Genomic DNA, 23509 nt, shown 5'->3' on the forward strand with positions numbered 1-23509 from the left:
TTTGAAGGGGGCAGAAAAGGAGGCTTTTGACCTCTGGACATAGTCTTTATCTCCTTGGCCCCTCTGGAATCCTTCCTGCCTCCACTCAGCCTGAAACCTAGTCCAGATACCCATCCCTCCAGCCCCAAGTCTAATAAAAATGGGTGAAGAGGAAGGATATGAGAGAGGATTGTGAGCAGTCACGATAAGGAAGCAAATAAAGAAAACATACACAAAGATTCTAATGCCTTCTCCGTTAGGAGCTCCTTTCTGTAGATGGAAAAAGTTACTAAAAATTGTTTTAGGTGTAAATCATTTAATTGAGCAGATAGTAAGTTTCTTTTTATTTGAAGCCGTATCATAGCTCCATGGTTTAACTAGCTCAAAAATGTGGTTCTCTTATTTCAAATTTGGCTGGAGGCTAAAAGAGGCATCCAGGGACCAGTGGGACATACTGGAAAGTAGATGACAATGAAAAAGTGATGACGTGCTCTGAGTCTTCATTTCAGTGGATAGCACTTCTATGGGATATTCTTTTGAAAGCCGGGTGTTTGATCTGGGGAAAGAAGGACAGATCACAAGAGGCTGGCTCCTGACGGTCTGAGACGTTGAAGCCCACGCTGCCCCCAGCAGGCTCCGTGGTCTTTGGCAGTGAATAATTGAAACGAGCTCCTCCCTGCTTTTCCCACAGTGGCGCCACTTTTTAGAAGCAGGCCTTATAGTTTTCAGATCTTCTCCGATTTATGTAGCCAAGGCTAAATTTTCAAGGCAGTATTTGATTCCTTCACCCTTATCTTAAGGGATGTGGGTCAAAAGACCTTTGAATCGCTGAGGATTAAGAATTGCTGTGGCACAGTAACCCTGTGAAATGGCCTAGGGTCATAAATGTCCCTTTTCAAGAAAGTCTTGATTTCTCCCTTGAATGGTTAACCTGACAAGGTCATCATTATTAAAATTTTAAAAATTACATTTTCTCACCCTGTGCACATAGTATTGGAAAATTTTGTATTTGCAGGCTGTGAATAATCACCATGAAATAATGTAATGATGCTTCCGAGTTGAGAAATCTACATATTGGTTGTAATTTCTTACACTGGTATTTATTTTTCATTGGTGAATATTGCCAGTGCAACATACACTTGCACCAGTATCTCCCTAGTTGCAGACATGAAGGACACAAAGAGAAAGCCTGGTCCGGTTCTCCAAGCCCTGAAAGAATAGAGTAAAGACAGAAGTGCAAGCAAAAATTCCTAGTAAATAAAGCAATTTTTACATGGAGGACCATGTAACACACCATGGAAGTACTAGAGAAAGCAGCCTGTGCCTATCAGGAAAGACTTCACAAGAAGAGCCTAATTTTAGCTGAGATTTGAGGATGCATAGGAGCTAATATGAACTCAAGAGAAAAAGCTACAAAATACCACAATACCTTTCAACTAAATAATGAATTTTCCTTGATCCTCTGCTAAACTTTCTGGCAGGTGGCTGGTAGAGATAACGTGTGCCATGCTTGGGACAAGAACAAATAGACTGGGCATCTTCTACCTTTCCCGAGTAGATCTGAGTGAAGTGTCCTTTGTTACAAGGGGCACTTCTGGCTCAGGGCCAGCTCCGACCAGCTGTATCTGTCCAGGAGAACTCTCTGCCACTATAGAAATGTTCTACATCTGTGCTGTACAGTTTGGTAGCCACTGGCCAGTGGTGCCTCCTGAGTCCTTGAAGTGTGGCTAGTGTGACTAAGGAGCTGAAGTTTTAATGTTATTTAGTTAAACATGTAAAATAATATGGGGCAGTGCAGACTTGTTGCCAACTCTTCAGGCTTCTGGAAGTGTGCTCGATGGTGTTGGTTGTGCATCTAAGAAAGTGTAACTGCACCATGTTTGGTATAGGAAGAACAGCCACTCCCATTCCTCAGCTGGCATTGTTTCAGCTCTTAGGAAGCAATATGGGCAGGAAAGTAAGTTGGCCCCTTTTAGGTTAGTCGCAAATTGGCCATTTGTTGTGTGACTTTGAATAGGCCTCTGAACTTCTGTGAGCCTCGTCTCCACATTTGTGTAATAGGCAGCTTTTACAAGATAACACCTAACTCGTGTGGTGAGGGCATAAAGTGCGGGTTTGCCACCACAAATAAGTACTTTCCTACCGTGTTTTCTTGGATGTATCACTGAACTTCCTTGAGTATTAGTTCTCTCATCTGCTGAGCAGTACTTCCAATATTTTCCCTGTAGAGTTGGGATAAGAATCAGAGATGATATACCAACAATTGGGACACATAGTAGGCACACAATAAATGGTAGCCATTTTTAAAATCTAAAGATTGTATGCATTTTGGTATTTCTATTGTCTCCCAACTCCTTCCTTTGAGAAGTATGTGTTACACATACACACAGAGGTGTGTGTATGTGTGTGATTCACATATATCCAAGAACCATTTGAGAGGGAGTTTATGAAAAGAATTCAAATTAAATAAATTGTGCAAAAGTTTAACATCTGCCAAGTCAGCAGGGAGGCTGAAGAGATTTTTCAGGCCTAAGAGAACAAGTAATTGAGACAATTATTTGAAAACTTGGCTATTTTCCTTGTGAACCCCGACTCTCAGGGTGGCTGGAAGAGAAACCATGCATGGGTTTGGGCATTCCTTGCAGATTTAACTTTCCAGGAACTGAAAAATGTTCTAGTATTTGTCTCATGGGGAAGTCAATTCTATTTTGCTGACTATTCAAAATAACAATTTTAGAGCTAGCCCAGTGCTTACTTCCCAGAGTTTCCTGTGTCTCTGGTGTCCTGGAAATCCTTATCTCTTCCGGAATTTGGGGCGTGAGCATAAAAGGAAACCTGTGCAATTTTAATAATGACTAGACTTAGAGAAAACATGGCTCATCCCAGCCCTCATTGATGCTCCAACCACCACCTGCACCTAGAAGCCGTTTCTCTAGTTCCTGGGCCTGGGAAGTCATACATTTAGTGCCTTCCAACCATTGCTAAAATGTTCTGGTGAATGTTTAACAGTTGTAAAGGGCAAGAAAGTTACCTAGGGACCATTCTACGAGCTGGGTGCTCAGTGCCACACCATTATTCCCCGTGTCCTATTCCAGTCTCTGTTTGAAATACATAATCAGGATTTTTTAAAGTGTTTTTAAGGGAAACAAAGGAAGTGAGGTCAGATCAGGGCTTTGTTACAGAGCTGTTGGTTTGCTCCTAGAAAATTAAAGAGGCGATCGAAACACATTACCATTTTTCAAGAAGGTGTCTTCTTGATTTCATTGTTCAATATATAATGATTCATGCTGGTTTGTTCTATGGGTGGATGTCTTCAGTGGCATCCATAAAGTTTTGTTCTCGTAGGGACCTCAAGGTGTACCAGGGCTGATGGGCCAGCCAGGCGCCAAAGGAGAACCTGGTGAGATTTACTACGACATTCAACTCAAAGGTGACAAAGGAGACCCAGGTTTTCCAGGACAACCCGGTATGCCAGGCAGAGCAGGGTCTCCTGGAAGAGATGGCCATCCAGGTCTGCCCGGCCCCAAAGGCTCCCCGGTATGTTTATTTCTAGATTTTGAACATGAACTTTGCAAATGGTTATTCAAAGAATGAAGAAATGAACAATTTGTATCCTATCTATGCATTTTTCACTTGTATGATGATTGTCATGAATGTGAACTTGTTTCATGGTTCATGGGAAAACTTAAATCTAGAAACCTACATTGATGGTGTTGACTTGAATAATTAGATGATAATGGATCAGTGTCTTCTGATGTATTTGGGGGAACTGAAAAGACTTCCTTATGTCAGAAGGGAGGTAAAATTTAAAGTTAATGGCATTCAAGTCATCATCCTTTAAAAGAAGATTCCAGATATGAGTACTGTACTCTTTGTGAAGTGTCTCCTCATGTAGGATAAGGGGGGAGGATGATTGCTCAGCTTAGAGAAGAGAATGCTGGTTTCATTTATTAACTACAAGTTGACCTTTGTGGAAGGGTTGCAGTAAATAAATAGCATAAACCAGTTAAACTCTGGTACTTATTTACTACAGATTGTGGAAAAATGTGACATGGACAGGAGTGTTGGTATGTCTACTGATAACATTTCTTCTTCTCTCTTCGCTGCAGGGTTCAATAGGATTAAAAGGAGAACGCGGCCCCCCCGGAGGAGTTGGATTTCCTGGCAGTCGTGGTGACATCGGACCTCCTGGGCCTCCAGGGTTTGGCCCCATTGGTCCCGTTGGTGATAAAGGACAAGCAGGCTTTCCAGGAAACCCTGGACCCCCAGGGCAGCCAGGTGAGGCCTGAGGATCTCAGGTGCAGCACAAAGGTGCCCGGGAATCCTGGGTTCAGTGACGCGGGGACATGGGTTTAGTTTCATTCTTCTAGGCGTGACCTGGACAAGTCCTTTTTTGGCTTTTCTGTACCTCCATTTGCTTATATGTAAGATGGGCTAGGCAATGTGTAAGATCTGGCCAAAAAGAATGTGAATTTACAGATGATTTTCTTTATAAGTATATAGTATATACCAGCTAAAGTCAGCCTTTTATGTGGAAGTGATACCAACAGAAGCCCATTTTTTTCCTCTTCGTCTATTTTCTGTGTTTCCCCAGTGTGCAGTCCGTTTCAGTTTCTGGATATCCCAAGCAATATACTCTCCACCTCTCCACTGATATGCACTGCCTGTTTACTAATGCTACAGCAGTGTCAACTTCACTATTGCTATTTAATTCATGTTGGTTTCCGTCATTTGCCGATTGCTTTTTACGTGATTCTGTGTGCTAAGCACTGACTGCTAAGTGGTGACCAGAGAGTGATGAGCAACGAGACACAGCCCTACCCCCCTGGAGCTCATGTCCAGGGTTTGGCAGAGAACGTGGGCAAAGGACTTTGTGATGGTTTCTCCCAGACATTCTCTATTACATCCTTGTTACCAGGGACAAAAGTGCACAAGGGGAAGCCCCAGGCCTTGCACACAGTAGGCTCTCAACAATTTATTAGTTGAATATGATTCAGGATAGAAATGGAACACTCATATCATTCCCTAGAAAATCCTGGAATGAGAAGCGTAGAGGCCAAGAATGGCACGAGTATAGAGGAGGGAAGGAAGTGTGCTTTACTAAGACATGTTTCAAAAGTTATAAAAATGAATGGGAGGATTTTGGGTGATTAAAATTGTATGACTAGGAAATGTTGAAAAAACATGCTATGTAGCTGGATAATCAAAATATTCAACAAGAACTCGGTAGAACCAATTACACTACGGCCTTTTTGCTCACAAATTTGCCAGTTCTGTCACCAGCCCTATATCTAGCCCAAGTTTTATCAATTCCTGTCCGCATTGGGAACTGTTATTTTCTTGTTAAAACATAGTATAAAGTTCATAAGCACTCTGACACAGGAAATATTCACTAGTTTTTGATGGAAGTCCAAGTTTAACGTCCTAATGTATCTTCTTCTTCTTATTCTCATTGTTTGAGAACATTGGTTACTTAGCACCAAGCTATGACCCTGTTGATAACTGTTATTTGTTTAGCAAGAAATGTCTTTTTTGTGACTCCTTTCGGGGCAGAGAAATACTGGGTTTGATCCCCAGTATTGGAAAAAAGACCTCTGATCACTTCCCCACAGTTCCTGGTTCCAAAATCAGCATAGTGAGTGTTCTTTGTGCATATGGAACCTGGAAACTTGCAGAGCTGTAAAAAGGAATCAGACTTTCTTCTTGGCCAGAAACTACCATCAGAAAAACTAGCCTGGGCACATGGAGACATAGCCTTGCAGGAAGGGGAAGAAGGTTCCTGCAGGACGTGTTGTTGACTGTCCTGTTGATCAGTTGTCCACGTTCTGTAGAGTTCCTTAGCCGGCCAGACCCAGTGAGCTTTTGGATTAGAAACCTGGTCTTCTGTGATCTGCCAGAACTCTGTTTACTCTGGTGATAATAAAAGCCTCATTCTCAGGGGTGGAACTGATAGCAAAGAAGTATGGGATCAGTTGGTAGGCATTTCCCACAATCCAGCTAAGGAATGTCTTGGCTGTTACTGGGAGGCCCTATGTATCTTGAATCCTTATGAGGTATGTGAAGAGTCAATACACACATTCTTGGAGGTGATCCCTTTGGTCCTTTCTTAACAGCTAAATCCTGACGCCCAGTGGATCTTCTAGGCACGAACACCCAGGGGGCTGGGCTGGCACCTCCTAGCTTATGCTGCTCTGAGACAGCATACAACCATCCAGCTGCACTGCTACGAATAATGCATAATTATGCAGTTAGCATGTTGTGAAGATCATTTACCACCAGAGGAACGTAATTTAGGTCTGTTTAGAATTAGTGCTGAGAAATTGAGGGAGAACAATCAAAGTGTTTTGACTTTTTGAAACAGACTAATTAAGAAATTACCCATGGCCATCTTGCCTTTTGTTATTGTGGATTTTCAATTTTGTGACTCTTATTTTGGACTTTTAAGGAATTCTTGTGTCAAACAAATATAGGTCACTTTGGACATACATGTGAGGGTGAAGGGGAGCATTCTGTGAAAGACTGTAGAGGAGTAGAGGGAAGCAATGGAGGTGTGCAGGTTTCTGCTGAGGTACACAAAGGGCTCTCGGGGACGTGCTGCCATGGTCACACTGTGTCCTTACTCTTCTTTTCCCAGGTCTCAGAGGTGAAGCAGGAAGAGTTGTGCCTTTACCTGGTCCCCCTGGAACACAAGGACTTCCGGGATCCCCAGGTTTTGATGGGCCCCAAGGTACTTTTAGAGTTCTACTTCACCTGGAGATACAATTGTAACAGTTTTTCATTATTTTCACTGACCACTGGTCTTGCTCACAACAGGTGACCGAGGTTTTCCTGGAACCCCGGGAAGGCCAGGCCTCCCGGGAGAGAAGGGTGCTGTCGGCCAGCCTGGCATTGGATTTCCAGGGCCTCCAGGCCCCAAAGGTAAACCTGCAGGATAAGCCCAACCGTGAGTGGGACCATTGCTCTGGCCATGGTCCATGGGGGCCCCAATGGTGGCATTCATCCCCTGGCTGGTCAGCACCAAGGGCTGTGGTCTCTCCATCTTTACTTGAATTGTATGAGAAAAAGAGGCAATGGACGCGAACACACTATGTAAGTTAGTGAGTGTGCAGTTCAGGGGAGGCTGGCCCATGAGCTGCATGTATGGAGGATGGTGAGTTCAGTCACCAAGGCCATGGGTGACATGGTGCCTGCCAGTGGAGCAATTTGGTTGGGAAGGAGTCAGAACATTGGGCACTGGAAGCACCCAGGAAGCTGGCAGGTGTGATTTGTCTAAACCCACCTTCGAGGAAGTCCTCTCTCATCCGTGAAGGACATGGACAGCCTGCTGGGACCTATACCAGCTGGGTGTGCAAGTCAGAGGGAAGGCCCAGGGGCAGGGGTGGGGCATATGAGGAGGGAGCTTCCTCCTGGGCGGCAGGCCCCTACACTGTGGGGCCAGCATCCCCACAGAGCACTGACATTGGAGAACCAGTGCTTTTTCTCTGAAAATTATATGGACATTTTCTTTCTTATTCTATTCTAGCTAAGAATTGCTTTCTTATTCTGCCAGTTCTGCATGTAGGGCTTGGTGTAGGGACTTAGCATTTGTGCAGTGATCCAGGACTGAGAAGGCGCCGGGAGCCACAAGGGGGCGTGTCTTTTCCGTTTGGGCTGGCATCCTGAACCCCGTTTTCCTGGCCATTTGGCCAAAACCTAGCTTAAAGGCTTCTCCAGGCTCCCGGCTTCTTGTTTAGAGGCACCGCATCACATGCACTCACAGTTACAGGCCTTCACGCCTAGAGGGCAGGAAACAGCAGCCTGTTTCCTCCAGAAACCACATAAGACCCACCCATGCACATAGCCACTTCTGTCAGGCTTAAGGGCAGAAGGCCCTTGGTGACCCTCCAAGATCATGGGGGACAGTGCGTAGACCTTCTGCAAGTTCATGAACCCCACTGTATTCCATATGAGAGCCATACCATTGCCCTCATGACAGGTAGAATTTAGCTGATAAAGGTCTGCTTACTTAGAGGCCCTGTCACAAAGCTGCGTGGAAATGCGATGCTGGTGGGCAGTGAGGGCTGCTCTCTGTCAGGGACCCTGGGCACAACTGCCCACAGCACGTGCAATTCAGGTTTGTACTTCTGCAAACTTACAAATGACTGCATGCCATGGTCCTCCGCATGCCACAGGAAGACTCTTAGGCTTTGCGGTACATTAGAACCGAGTGGCCACTGTCAGAAAGCCCATCAAAACTGCTGGGTTGGGACTCAGTCTCCAAATATCTCCACGTACCTCCAAAGTGGTGAGGCCTCATTTGAGAACCAGTGGACTGAAGCGGTGCTTCTCAAACTTTAACACATCCATGAATCATGAGAGGTCCTGTTAAAGGGTGGGTCTGCTTCAGTAGATCCAGGCTGGATTTCTAATAAGGTGACAGCCATGTTCCTGACCCATGGCCACATGTGGAGTAGTAAGAGTCTAAACTGCCATGCTTAGTCTGCAAATGTCAAGGTGTGTATTTGTTTTAGGGGGAGTAGGACAGGGAAGAAAATTTTGAAGTAAGTAGAAGAAAAGGAAGAAGGATACGTGTGGGAGAGAAAGAAGAGGGGCCGCAGGCCCTGCGAGGGATGCCGGGTGCCCGGGCTGCCCCAGGTGGGATTGGTGGCACCCCCATGACCAGGAGGTCTCGTCTTCCTCTTAGAACCACCTCGATAGGGCCTTCCTGCTATTATTGGCCATCTCAAATCAGTTCAGGTACATTTGGGCACGTGTAAAAAAAGAAAGTGGAGAATGGCCATATTACTTTAATGATTTTTGTTTTGTTTTGTTTTGTTTCTTCAAAACAGGTGTTGATGGCTTACCTGGAGAGGTGGGACATCCTGGGAATCCAGGTCGCCCAGGACTTACTGGCTTACCTGGCAACCCAGGTGTGCCCGGCCAAAAGGTGGGTACTGAGTGTTCCCTAGATTGCTGTTTCCTCCATGCTTGTGATTAATTGGACACATAAAATGTGGGTTAATCTCACAGGATATGTGGGATCAGCATGTTTTGTTTTTTAATGAAATAGTATAGAATAGAAAATACCAAAGTACATAGCACATGGTAATAAATGTTTTGGGGAGAATCATTTGTTTCAGCTTTATGAGTATGTTCTTGCTTGTGTACACTGAATGGCAGTGTATAAAGTCTGTTTTACTGTGAGCGGCAGAAGAAAAGTGTTTGAAAGGTACCATTCTACAAGACATACTAGACCCCCAGGGAGGGTCTAGCATAGGGTTTCTCGCCTCCACATTATTGACTTGCTGGCCCAGTGATTCTTTTTGGTGGGGGCTACCCCAAACATTATGGAATCTTTAGCAGCTTCCTCTGCCCACAGATGCCAAAGGAGCACCCCACCCCCACCCCAATTATGACACCCAAAAATATTTCTGGACATTACCAGATGTCATCTGGGGGTCAAAATGGCCCTGGTGGGGACCCCTGGGCTAGTGTGATTTCAGGACTCTCCTTGCCCTCACACATCTCTCTGCCCACTTGCTGATACTTGAAATTCTGCTCTGCAAGTGTAGGTAACTGTTGGTTAGATCCTCTCCTGTTTTGATTATAAGGAAGGGGAAGTGAAATTGCCGGAAGGCATCGGTCCTAAATGGGAGAAAGTCCCAAGGGCAATCCATTGCCAACCGCAGAAGTACCCTGGCCTGTTCCCTTTCTATGGGGGAGGGCAGGTAAAGCTGTGGGGATCGGGCAGTGCACCTGGAGGCAGCTGTGCCTCAGTGAGCGCGGGGAAGCTCCTTCCTGAGAAGCACCTAACCTCATGGTGTCCCTGCTCCGTGTGGCTGAGATGGAAGAGAATCTTCTGGAAACTGTCTTTCTATAACATTCCACTAGCTTCCCCTTCTAACCTGCACTTGATTTGAAAAATCAGTTAGCAGTAGTGACATGTGGATCCCCTTAAACACGCAAGGCTCATGAGGTAGTAAACCTGAATGGAATTGAAATTAAGGATTTGGTTTATGATTTAAAATTCTTTTTCAAAAATCCCTTAGATTGAGTTCCTTCTACTTTGTAAATTTCCTGCTGGGATGTATAGAGAAGTCACCAATGCCTGCTCCTTTCCAAATAATCCTCATCTGGGCATTGTCATCCGCAGTGGACTCCAGAGGGTCACTGTGATGTAATGTCTGCCTCCTGCTTCAAAGGGCCTATGTCAGCACCTAAATTGGAGCTGTTTTGAGAGCACCCCTGGACACTCAAAATGCTCCCTTTGTTTTTAATTATCTGTATTTGTCAAAGCCCTTTGAATTATGAAATAGCTGTGTTAAGTGTTCAATTTTATGTTAAATCCTTCCTTTAAACAAAAAAATACATAACCGATGTCCTGTTCCAGTCTTGGAATTTTTCCCACCTCTTCAGAAGGTATCATTTACCTGGTCACAAACCACATTTGGTGTTTTGTCTGTTACTTACAGTCAGCTCTTCACAGACACAAGGCATCAGAGATGAGGGGCCAGGAGACCTGGGTGGAAAGCCTGCCTCTGTGACATTGGACAAGTCATTCAACTATGGGGAACCTTGATTCTCCTCCTTTGTAAAATGAAAATAATAAAAAAAAAATCTACTTTTTTTTGGCTTGTAGGGAGATTGAAAGGAAATAGTAGGTGTGAGGAAGCTTTGCAAACTGAAGAAGATTGGACAGATGTTATTCTTATGAAATGTTAACAGTCTGCACTTGTGCTCTTGGCTTCATATAATCATGGGCTTTGCTGGTTAACTTGCTTCTCGGTGCTTTGGGGATTTCCAGGGAGAGCCTGGAGTTGGTCTGCCAGGACTCAAAGGATTACCAGGTCTTCCCGGCATTCCCGGTACACCCGGGGAGAAGGGAAACATCGGGGGACCAGGCATTCCCGGAGAGCATGGAGCTGTTGGGCCCCCCGGCCTTCAGGGAATCAGAGGTAACTTCTTACAGATAAATCTAGACTCTGACAAAGACTGGGTCTGTTTATTTTGTGTCCCCAGAACATCTCTTAGGTTTTCAGTAAGTATATGGTGAACGAATGATGAAAATCCTAGAAGACTAGAGCTTATGGTTTTCTGTTGTGGTGGCTTATTGTGTAAGCGAGCAGCATATGCTGTGAAACATGCTGTGGTCCCCATGCAGTTTATTCACAATTTCTTCCCCATCCAGGTGACCCAGGACCTCCTGGATTACAAGGTCCCAAAGGTGCTCCCGGAGTTCCTGGAATAGGGCCCCCTGGAGTGATGGGCCCCCCTGGAAGACCGGGGCCACCGGGGTCATCAGGTGACGTGACATTTATAATGGGATAGGAGCTGATGCTGGAGTCTCCATGAAGGGGAGATTAGCTCTATAAGTTTGGTTGTTTGCTTAAATGTAGTGTCAGGTGTTTTTTCCTACCACTGAGCTTGGTTTACACACCGAAGAGACCTCCCCTTTGTTGTACAGTCAAGAACTTTTTTCAAATTCAAAATGATTGGTGTCTCTGTCTTATCTTCCCATAGGAGGGTTAATAAGTTGTGAATAACTTAAACTGAGTACATGTCTAGAAGCTTTCTTTGCCTTTAATAATAATTCTAGAACTAAGACAGTGATGGTGGAATAGGGCAATACAATCAATGAAGAGTGGTTGAAGGGAAGCTAGTCTTATGTCTAAATACTGCAGAGAGGCTGGGAGCCCTGCGAGTGGTAATTACTGACTCCTGGTGGCAGAAAGGAGGGCTTTTGTCTTGGGACATTGTTTACCCATTCACTTCCTGGATGGCCCCATACACCACTATCTGAGAAGGTGGAAGCCATTCCAGCCCCCAGGGTGGGCACATTCACCTATTTTGTGCAGAAAGTAGCAATTAACCCCAGTAAAGTGCGCTGTAGAGCTCTCTGCAAATCCTGCTAATGGTTGTTTGCTCTTTACCTGCCTTCAGGTCCTCCTGGAGTGAAAGGAGAAAAAGGCTTTCCTGGATTCCCAGGCCTGGACATGCCAGGCCCAAAAGGAGATAAAGGGACTCAAGGGCTCCCTGGCCTCACAGGGCAGTCGGGGCTTCCTGGGCTTCCTGGACAGCAGGGGACACCCGGACTTCCTGGGTTTCCAGGTAAATGATTTGTGAACTCCTGCCCCAAATCTATGCTGAGGAGACATCTTACCTTGTCTTGTTTATGACCCTTAGCATCTGCCATCAGTGTTTACAGTCCTTCCATCTGGCCACAGGTCCCAAGGGAGAGATGGGCGTCATGGGGACCCCGGGGCAGCCTGGCTCTCCAGGACCAGCGGGCTCGCCAGGATTGCCTGGTGAAAAAGGTAGGGAACTGGTAACTCCAGAAACGCCTCTTATGTCTATGTCTTAAGGCTTCTTGGGAGATTCTCGAATGGTTGTACATCACATTTCATTTCAAGAGGCACAGGAAAGAAGACGATTAAGCAAGGATCTAGAAGACCTCCTCTTCTAGTAGGAATTCCTGGTACACAGTGTGTGTGCAATTAAAGGCTGTGCTCTGCCAACAAATCAGAGAAGACAGGTTTCAGGTTTTCCTTACTGGCACAGATGAGGTTCTAGAGATTCTGTTTTTTGGGTTTTTTTGGTTGTTTTTTTTTGTTTTTTTTTTGTTGCTTTTTGAGAAATGATGACTCTTCAGTTATTCCAGGCCATCGGAATGGAGTTCTTAGAATCAAGTTAGCAAACTGGGCAAATGTATAAGTCTTAATTTTTATTTCTTATCTTGTCATTTGAAAATGGTCCAAAATATTTTTTTTTTTAAGATATTAACTTTGAATGTGAGACATAAAAATGGTCATTTGTTTAGTAGAACTGGAAAATTCCCATTCTATTATTTTGTATAGACTAGAGGGGCATGATGAACAGGAGTGATAAAGGTATTTTGGAAGGAGAGAAAAATGTAAATTATTTAAACTAATAAGTGAAGTCACATATATTAGAATTGTTAGAGAATAATGAAGTCTACAAAATGGCTTTCTTGTTCATTTACAAGATGCTCCCCCATTTAAAGCCATTTTTGGACAGGCTATTAGTTCTTTATACCTTCTTTAGCAGTTGTTTCTACTAACCAGAAAGAAGGCCACAGTTTGTCACAGCCTCTGAGACACTTGGCCACGTCTCACTGCATGCTTTCTCTTTCCTCTGCAGGGGACCACGGCTTTCCAGGCTCCTCGGGACCCAGGGGAGACCCTGGTTTCAAGGGTGATAAAGGAGATGTCGGTCTCCCTGGCCAGCCTGGGTCCGTGGATAAAGTGGACATGGGCAGCATGAAGGGCCAGAAGGGAGACCAAGGAGAGAAAGGTAACCCTGGAGAAGGTCTTAACTTGGAGACAGAATGATATACCTAACCAGTTGTGTTTAGCTCTCCACACATAATATCACACCAACCTGTGTTTCTGCAACAGTTTGCCTTATTTTAAGCAGACGTGGGTCATCATTATTGTTTTTTTTTTTTTTTCTGTGTTATGTAGGACAAACTGGGCCAACTGGTGATAAAGGATCCCGAGGAGACCCTGGTACCCCAGGAGTACCCGGAAAGGACGGCCAAGCAGGGCATCCTGGGCAGCCAGGTATGGAGTGGAGTTCAAGTTCACCAACACAGCAGGCGCTCATGCTGAGGAAATGTTACCTCTTTTCATAGGCATGATTAACCTGTTTGGTTCTTCTCTTCATTATTTTAGGACCTAAAGGTGATCCAGGCATAACCGGAACCCCAGGTGCTCCAGGACTTCCCGGACCTAAAGGATCAGTTGGTGGAATGGGCCTGCCAGGTACATTGGATTTAGAAAAAGCATCTTCTTTCTAGCACATGCACGTGCGGTACTGGTGGGACAGGTCTGCAGAAGGAGATCCACTGCATGGAGGACGTGATCCAGGCAGATGTATGTGTCTTTTCCACGAACTCACATCTTCAATTCTGTATGGTCTCCTGCCTGGGAATGGATGGCATTTCGCTGACACGATGACCATCGCTAAAAAGAAAAATTGCAATTTAATAACACAAAACATTGGCTACACACCATCAACTCGCTATTATCTCTGAGGGATTATCCAGTTGGCTATTCTCTCACCAGGAGATGTTTAGTTTCCATTTTGTTTTATCAGCACAAGAAGCTCCTGCCTCTAAAGCCTTTTGATATTAGCCCAGAAGAATCCTCTGGGCTCTGCCCCAGTCCTGAACTGGTCTTAATGCTTTGCCATCAGCATTCACTCCAGTGATAGCAACTGGGGAGGAGGCATGTGAGAGAAGGCAGAGAGCTCAGGCCTACGGATTGGCCTGGGTGTTAGCGCTTCTCAAAACTCACCTGAGGAAGGGAAGGAAAGACAGGAAGCATCTCGGCTGCCAGTCACACTTATTTATAAATAGAGTCGGCTACGCACATACATTATGAAACAAAGTGTACGTTTACTCTCCATGGCCTGCCTCACGGACCCCTCTGATACATTGGGGTTATGAGAGTTGATTGTAGAATAAAGAACGTAAAAGTCATTTTTTCACTGTTGCAAAAGTAAGTATGCTAAGCAGTGAAGGTATTTCTTCTCTCTTTATGAACTGACTTTCTTTAAAAAACAGGAGAAACATTTTCTGGTGTGGCTCTCACGTGATCTGGGAGATTGGCATCTCCCAGAGTTACAGAATGATAAATGATGGGTTACTTGTTCTTTTACCTCATTCTTAGCTGGTTGTCATGGTGCTTTCTTATTATTAATGTTCGTCCCTGCTCATCACACATTTCAGTTTCAAATATTTGTGTTTATAGGAACACCTGGAGAGAAAGGTGTGCCTGGAATCCCCGGCCCACAGGGCGTTCCTGGCTTACCTGGAGACAAAGGAGCAAAAGGGGATAAAGGACAGGCAGGCCTGCCTGGCATTGGAATTCCGGGACGGCCTGGGGACAAGGTAACAGCATCCTGCATGGAAACCTCCCTTCCCATCCATCTAAACATAAATCCTTCGTGAGAAAATTTTAAGAAGTATCTCAGCACATTAAGTGAATCATAACATAGAACAATTTCCCTCAATTTATTTTACGTTGCCTCTCCTCCCCACCTTCTACTCTTTACCCCCTTCCAAGGAAGAATCTGGAAACTTGTTGATAGGCGAGGGCAGTAAGCTATCACTGGAGAAAAAAGAGAGAAGGAGAGGGTGAAGACGAACATGGGAATTAGAAAGACAATTGGCTTTTTTTGCGTTGGGTGTCTAGTTTTTCCTGTTTTTAGATGTGGACTTTGATTCTTTGGTTAGAAAGCTGGAAATGAACTCTGCACTGAATAGTCATTGTACCAGAATGTATACAATTATCCAGAAAGCGCCTAGAGACACATATCCAGGGACAGAGAGAACATTAATGGACCTGATTTTTTTCTCACAGGGAGATCAAGGAATAGCAGGTTTTCCAGGAAGCCCTGGCGAGAAGGGAGAAAAAGGAAGCACTGGACTCCCAGGCATGCCCGGGTCTCCAGGCCCCAAAGGCTCACCAGGAAGTGTTGGCTATCCAGGTAGGGGAGCTGGAGCCTCCCCCTGAGTTTGAAGCTGAAAGACGACAAAGAAAAACAAAGTCATGGGCATTCTGGTATTTTGTTTTTTCTTTAGGAAGCCCTGGGTTGCCTGGAGAAAAAGGTGACAAAGGCCTCCCGGGATTGGATGGCATTCCTGGCAGCAAAGGAGAAGCAGGTAGAGACCACTTCTTAGGACACAGACAGGGGCTTGTAGAGAAGAAGCCAAGTGGGTGGCCAAGGAGAAGGGACAGCAAGTCTTCCAGGGATTTTCCCTCACAGATGGCAAGTTGTGGGCCCAGGATGTCACTGGGTGACCTGTGGATGACCAGAGGCCAGCTGGGCCCGCCCCTTCACTTTTAAGATGACCACACTGAGCCTGGGGGTCTTAGAGTGTCTTCCCAAGGTTTGGCCACCAGTTAGGAACTAGAACCAAAATATCCAGACTGGTTTCATAGCTAGTTCTAAATGGCTCTAGAGAGTGTCACATATTTCTCATGATAGTTTGATGTACTTTCTCTCCACTCTCACCAGCGTTTGGGGATTGGGGAGCAGTGGTGTTGCTAACAGTGTGGATAGTCCCTTTTGAAGGGCTGTCAGGGATAACCTGGGGGAAGCCAGGCATGCTTGCAAGGAACAGCTCCCTGGAAGAATGTTGAGAATGGAGCATTTTTCATGCAGACTAGGGTGTTGCAAGAGGTTCAATGCCTGACTGAAATGACCTTTCTCTTTGAGGTCTTCCTGGGACACCTGGCCCTAAAGGCTCAGCTGGCCAGAAAGGGGAGCCCGGCAATGATGGAATTCCAGGGTCGGCAGGAGAGAAGGGTGAACCAGGTATGTCGCTCCCTGTCCCTTTCAGAATGAGGCTCTTTGAAGTAAGCGTCTCCCAGAGATGTACAGACCAGGCTAAGTGACTGGCGCTGGGTACAAAGTGGCATCTATGCCACACGTTCTTACAGCTATTTAAATACCAATGTGAACAAGTAAAGCAGGCTTGGATGAGAAAAGGGGGAAGGGGCTCTTCGTTTATTCCACACATATTTATGGGTATCTGCCCTTGAAATGGCCTGAACTCTCAGTGGTGAGTGAAAGAGACACATACAAAAAGCCCAGACCACTGCCTGCTTTGCCTGGCACTTCCCTCTTTAGAGAAATGGTCCTGAAAATATTTACTGTCTCCTGAATCTGCTTGTGTCACTTATGGGGGATGCAACTTGGGCAAAAGCTCCAGCTGCAAGTTTGATGATGACAATCACATATGTGGTAATACTTACATGTAGCAAGACAGTGACACACACACACACACACACAATTTGAAAGAGGTTACACTGGGTTGGGGGATGGAAGGAGAAAAATATCACTGGGGAGGAGCATACAGAGGGATTTATTGCTTTTAGTGTCGGCCTCTTTTAAGTTCATTTTTTTATGCTGTACACCTTATGTTTATATTATGTACATTCATTTTTGTATAAAAAGAATTCATAAGAAAATGTCTCCACACCTCCTTGCCCCCATTAAATCTTGCCTCGAGCCCTTTACTCATGTCTATGAGCTCCCCAGTGTCTGCGGCCCCAAATGTCTCTGGGTCTCCCAACCTCCCTGAGAACTGCTGTTAGTCGGATCGTCATCTGAGAAAAGCCAATTTGTGAATCTCCAGACAGCAAGTAGTAGGAAATGAGTACTTATTTCCTACTCATTTGTACAGATTATTTTTGCGAAATGCCTTCATGGTTCTGAGCAGAAAGGTACTTAGGAAAAAGTACTACATTATATATATCCAGTCAAGGGTGTGTTAGGACTACTGTAGGAATCTAATTTCATTACCAAGGTGCAGTTAACTAATTTCTGTGTGTTCTGCGAATGGTATAGGGTATTGATTCAGAGATGATACTGCTTTGTACCTGTAGATGAACTGTTTTGGGAAAGATAAGCACTGCTTCTCACCCTTATCTTGTAGGTCTGCCCGGAAGAGGGTTCCCAGGGTTCCCAGGGTCCAAAGGAGAAAAAGGTAACATTTACCAATCATGTACTTCCTTTTCAAATAACCACTGCTGCACGTGGTGGAAGCAGAACAGGGCGAACAGTTGCAAGGAAGCAACTGGACATGGATGATAGATACTCGGTCTGAGACAATCTAATTAACATACACTGCTAGCCTGTGACAAGCCACCATCCAGTGAGCTGTGTTTTAGATTCATTGCCTAGTGACACAGCAGGGGGAGCCTCTCCACGAGGGGCCCTGTGATCATTTTAGGTGATGACCCTATTTCTTTCCCTTCTTATTTTTTCTTAAGCACCATGACATAATCCTAGAATTGTTGTGTTTTATTGGCAAGTTCTGGGTAATATGTTTAGAACTAAACATGCAGTTTTTTTCTCCTAAAAGCTCTTACTTTAAAAAAAACGTTTAGAATAATTTTGTTACCATTGAAATACATAGTGAATATAGCGATCTCCCCGGAAGCTTCCTGTGCTGCTTTGTCGTCCCCCCTCCTGCTTCCTCCTGCCTCCAGTCTCCATCCCCAACCAAGCATTGATCTGCTTTTTGGCTTTACAGATTAACTTGCATTTTCTAGAATTTTACATAAATGGAATCCTACCATATTTTACTCTTTCAGTCTGACTTCTTGCACGCATAATTAGTTTGAGATTCATCTGTGTTGTTTCTTGTGTCAATAGTTTACTTCCTTTTTGAGTGGTGTTCCATGGTGTGGATATAACAGTTTGTTTATTCATTCACCTGTTGGTTGAACAAGCCCTGAAAGCAATGCTATTGCTCGCAGACTTATCTAAATATATATTCAAATGCCTTTGCCATAAACACTTCCTGTAAAAAGGAAAAGGATTATAGCTGGACTCTTATATCCTAAGCTTACTCTTCTTCAGGTCAACCTTGGTAGGAGTCCAGCATGTTATTTAATAAAGAGGAGAGAAAAGGACACCCAGCTCCAGTCCTCCTCCCGGTGCCTTCCAGATGCTCCTCCTTCCTGTTCAGTGCACTGCGGTTGCTCTTCTTCCCTGCCTTTCTCATGATCTCAAACTCTTTTTATTGTTTAGGTTCAAAAGGTGATGTGGGTTTCCCAGGATTAGCTGGGAGCCCAGGAATTCCTGGACCCAAAGGAGAGCAAGGATTCACGGGTCCTCCCGGACCACAAGGACAACCAGGGATGCCTGGCGCTCCGGGCCGCCCCGTGGAGGGGCCCAAAGGAGACCGAGGCCCCCAGGGACAACCTGGCCTGCCAGGTGAGGGGGTCTAACCAGGGTCAGAGCTGGGACCGAAACAGAAGGCACAAGCATACACAAGTGTAAAAGAAATTTAAATGCACAAATTCTCAATGGAGTTTTTTATTTAGAAACGTGCAGCATTTATTATGGCTTGACACTGGTTTTAAGACATTGGGCCCCTTGTATTTTAGCCTTCGATGGGTCAGTGCTTTTCTTGTGTCCTTTCTGTCAAAGAATTTAAAATAGATGACGAGTAATGAGGGAGAGGAGAGAGAGGACATTACATTAATAGAAAAAAATTGGAGCACAGATGCCACCTGTGGTGGTGGTTGTAAACCAGACGACACTCTGACATGCCTCTCCATCCTGACCAGGTGATGGCACTGCAACACAGCTGCCCTTGAACACAGTCGCACAGGGCATTTGGACACTGGGATTGTGGTGTTTCTATCAACATTTTCTGCCTGTTGAGCAGATCGGATTCTTCCTTATAGAACCAGCCTTGATTTCTCAGCTTGATACAGTGTTGTTGTATACAGTTGGGGTCAGTTGGGTGGCAGTAGATATGGTGTTGTATACAGTTGGGGACAGTGGGTGGTGGTGATGACAACCACAGGCCAATGACACTTGTATATATAGTCACCCTCTAACCTCCATATGTGACTTCTGTGTCTTTGTTAGGGCCTCCTGGACCAATGGGGCCTCCAGGGCTCCCTGGGCTTGATGGACTGAAAGGTGACAAAGGAAATCCAGGATGGCCGGGGACTCCCGGTGCTCCAGGGCCCAAGGGAGATCCAGGATACCAAGGCATGCCTGTAAGTTGTCCATTTGTAGGTCTTGTTTTTGAAAAAGATCACAAAATAATATGTGTGTGTATACATATGTGTTACACTCCCAAATTCTCTCTGCATCAGTTCTTCCTCTCTTGCCAGTGATCAGCCATCTTTATTGGCATCACATTAGGCAAGTATTAGACAGTTTTTACAATCTAGTTTTATAAGAATCATTAACAGAAATGTTATATGACTTGAAATTACAGTTCCATTTGTGGGTTTAAAAATCTGCTAACAAACTTAATGCAAAAAGCAAGCCTCGGTAAATAGAAATATGTTCCCCATTCCCAGTGCCAATCAGTGGCTGTCTCTCTGTCTCTGTCTCTCTCTATAAATATGTACACACACACACACACACACACACACACACACACACACACACACACACTTGACCCTTGAACAACATAGGTTTGAACTATGCAGGTGCATTTATACATGGATATTTTTCAGTGAATATACAGTCGGCCCTCTGTATTCCCAGGTTCTGCATCCATGGATTCAACCATCTGCAGATCAAAAACAGTATTTTTGATCCGCAGTTGGGAATTTGCAGATGTGGAGGACTGACTGTATGCATTTTTTGGTGCCATTTTATATAAGGAACTTGAGTAGCCTCAGCTTTTGGCATTACAAGGGGTTCTGGAACCAGTCCCCCATGGATAATGAGGGACGACTGTAGATGAGTTTTGGGGACTCAAAAGTTGTATGTGGATTTTTGACTGTGCAAGGTGTCAGCACCCCTACCCCCTGCATTGTTCAAGGGTCAACTGTACATATTTGTGCATGTTATTTTGGTTACAGCACCTTTTAAAGTAAGGTAAAGCAAAGAAATAAATATATGTAAGAAACAATGCCACTTTTTTATATACCGAGAAATGAACAACTATGTTGAAATAGCTAGAAAATGAGATGATATTTTAAAAATACACAAATATTGGTATATTATAAAGAAAAAGAATCCTCCTTCAGTGTTGTTTATCTTCTTTCCATATTTAAAATCACTTTTCAGATAAGATATGAAGCTAATCTAAAGAAAAATCACTATACTTAAGTGTTTGGAGGAAAGTGTTCCAGAAAGGTATTATAGCTTGGTGTTGATACACTGATATGTTACCATGACAAATGTTTAGGGAGTTCTGTCTCTGTTCGTAGCATTGTGCTTTGGGGTAGGGACAGCAGGATGTAAGGCTTGCACCTGTTTTGGGAACTTACAATGTAGATGGACACGCAGAGGGGAACTGAATGAAGCAAGTTGATTCAGTTGTCTTAGACACACACAGAGGTTTTGTCATTCTTTTTACATCATTCGAGAAACCACAAGACACCATTTGTCCATAAAGATACTTTGTAGAACATTGAGGGGCTGTCCTAGCTTCCCAATGACCAGTTACTTGAGAGACTTATCATTCATCTCCTGAATGATTCCCAGCTGATGTTCTCCTTGTGTGCCTAGGGAATTGGTGGCTCTCCAGGAATCCCAGGTTCTAAGGGTGATACGGGACCTCCAGGAGTTCCAGGATTTCAAGGTAAGACAATAAAGGAGATGCTGCTTAAAGACACATTTACCTATTACCAGAGCTTCCTAACCATTGGCACTTTCATATTGGTATAATTGGTATAATTACAGTACAGAGTATGGTTCTCTTCAAATTAAAAATGCTATATCTGTGTGGCAGCCCGATTTGTATAATTGTATGAATGGCTCTATAAGGAAGGACCTTCTGATTTTCTTGTTAAGAATTAGTGGATCATTTGCATCTCTATTATCAGCATCTCAATAAGAAGTCATGGATTTGGGCCATTTATTAATTTATTCATGTATTAAGCAAACATTTAGGGGGTGCTGACCAGCTTCCAGGCACTGATTTTTACTGCTGAATCAGATACATATGAGTGAAAGGTGAATAAAAGAAATGCTCAGCCTGCAGGTGTCTTGTGGTCTATCTGGGGACATGTGTAAACCAAAAAGAATATCACATGCCTTCCACTGCTGTGACCATTTTATAGTTTGTTGCATGTTTGAGAAAATGTGACTGCTGGGTTCTAGAAAGAAGAGTTTCATCAAAAGTTTTCCATAGCTTAGCAGAAGTAATGCTTTTTTCTTCCACAAGCATAAATTGAAAACTTTCACTGTGTGAATATGTGTATGTAATATGCATGCATGTTTTATGTGTGTATACATGTACACACGTATATGCACGTGCATATATGTGTATACATGTGTGCACACATACATACTTGTGTATCTTTTGGAATTATGTATAAAGACACTGTTCTGCTTTCCTCTAGGTCAGAAAGGCCTCCCTGGCCTTCAGGGAATTAAAGGAGACCAAGGAGACCAAGGTTTCCCTGGAACCAAAGGTGGGAGAATTTGTTATACTGGAGGGCGTCTTATGGATGGTTTGGGGAACTAGGAAAGCCATTGAACTCATAGAATTAGGGTGTTTGGTTTTATATATGTGAAATGACTTGAAGATTATTGGAAAACAGTTAACCAAAGTAGCTTGTCAGTGTTGCTGTATTTGGCTAAACTAATAGACATTTTTACCAGTGACTTATCTTGAAAGTCAGGTTGGTTAAAACTACAACTGCGGTAAATAAATCCAGTGGAAAGGGTATTACATACTCAAGAGTCACAAAATGTCATGGGCTCTGAAGGCAGACTGAAAGCAACCACTTAAAGTTGTAGTAGGAATACAATAAATCTTACACAGACAGACTGAATGAATTCTGATTGGACAATAAAGAGTTCTTCATAGGAAAGGGTGTTGCTTGGCATCACCAGTGGGCACCAACAGTGTGCCGTGGCTCAAAAAAACCCGGGATAATCTTGGAAGGAAATAGTTTAAGTATGCATCCCATTGTAGTCTGTGCTGGTCAGACCTTGTTTCTAGGGCTGTGTTTCATTTTTAAAACCATGTTTCAAGGGACAGAATGAGCAACTGGGACACACTGAGAAGTGGAGTGTTAGGAAAGAAAAGAAATGGGGAAATGTGTGTGGAAGGAGTGAGAGAATTGGGGATGTAGGGCTGCAGAAAGGGAGGCTGAAGCAGACCTCAGAATCCCCTGTGAACTCTATATTGTTGCTGCACATATTTCAAGACCTGTCATGCAGAAGAAGGAGTAAGTTTATTCATCATTAACAGTTAGGACCAGTGGTTATTGTACCATGAGGCAGATTTCAGATAAGTATGAGAAAATAAACTTTCTAATTGCAATGTGGGAGCTATCCAAGTCAGAGGCGAGATGCCTGGGGGAGACTGAGCCTCATCTGCAGGTAGTGTTCAGGTGAGGGCCAGATGGTGGTTGACAGGGACTGAGCAGATAGTTTGCATTGATGACATCAATGCCTGTTCCAGGCCCGAGGATTCGGGATTTTAGGTGAAATAATAGATGCATGTATGCCTTGTGAGGATCTAATTACTTGTGTTTTTAATAATGATTTTATATCGGAGAAACATTCCATTTGGGTGGGTTTCATTTTGGACTCTACTTCTGAAGCTACTTCTGCCCCTGTATGTTGACAGTGAAATTGATCAGTGACATTCCTGATTCCCACAGGTCTTCCGGGTCCCCCTGGTCCCCCAGGTCCTTACCATGTCATCAAAGGGGAACCAGGGCTCCCTGGTCCTGAGGGTCCTGCAGGACTGAAAGGGCTTCAGGGACCTCCAGGCCCCAAAGGACAGCAAGGTAAGAACAACTGGGCTGTGCAGGGGAAGTGTGGGGGTCACAAGGGAGTCGGGCAGGATTTTCTCTTCACCCATGTGTCTAAAATCAAAGCCTCTGGGTAATGACTACATCAACACATATTTAAATATGACTTTCTTACCTTCCTTTAATGTATATCAAAACCAAATGAAGTTTTTGCATGGACTTTAACAAGTTAGAACAAAATACAGGAATAACTAGAGGTACATATGATTTAATATATCTATTCGTATGCTCACTTAGAAAAACATGGCTGAAAAGAGTCAGATTATCTTTCC

General features: G+C 44.3%; 1 protein-coding gene across 1 annotated transcript in view; it reads left to right on the plus strand.

Annotated features, from left to right (window-relative positions):
• The window catches only part of COL4A1 (collagen type IV alpha 1 chain), a 145620-nt gene that overhangs the window by 111500 nt on the left and 10611 nt on the right, over positions 1-23509 (plus strand). The window contains exons 25-46 of the mRNA XM_019731071.3: positions 3325-3516; positions 4089-4257; positions 6614-6706; positions 6793-6897; positions 8808-8905; positions 10763-10913; positions 11147-11260; positions 11899-12066; positions 12183-12272; positions 13117-13269; positions 13440-13538; positions 13650-13739; positions 14730-14869; positions 15342-15468; positions 15563-15643; positions 16201-16299; positions 17423-17473; positions 18523-18708; positions 19372-19505; positions 20977-21049; positions 21813-21884; positions 23085-23213. Coding sequence (XP_019586630.1) covers positions 3325-3516; positions 4089-4257; positions 6614-6706; positions 6793-6897; positions 8808-8905; positions 10763-10913; positions 11147-11260; positions 11899-12066; positions 12183-12272; positions 13117-13269; positions 13440-13538; positions 13650-13739; positions 14730-14869; positions 15342-15468; positions 15563-15643; positions 16201-16299; positions 17423-17473; positions 18523-18708; positions 19372-19505; positions 20977-21049; positions 21813-21884; positions 23085-23213 — 2614 coding nt within the window. The remainder of the gene's footprint in view (positions 1-3324; positions 3517-4088; positions 4258-6613; positions 6707-6792; positions 6898-8807; positions 8906-10762; positions 10914-11146; positions 11261-11898; positions 12067-12182; positions 12273-13116; positions 13270-13439; positions 13539-13649; positions 13740-14729; positions 14870-15341; positions 15469-15562; positions 15644-16200; positions 16300-17422; positions 17474-18522; positions 18709-19371; positions 19506-20976; positions 21050-21812; positions 21885-23084; positions 23214-23509) is intronic.

This window comes from Rhinolophus sinicus, chromosome 16, assembly GCF_057876585.1.
Source record: "Rhinolophus sinicus isolate RSI-liver-muscle chromosome 16, RSI-T2T, whole genome shotgun sequence".
NCBI lineage: Eukaryota > Metazoa > Chordata > Mammalia > Chiroptera > Rhinolophidae > Rhinolophus > Rhinolophus sinicus.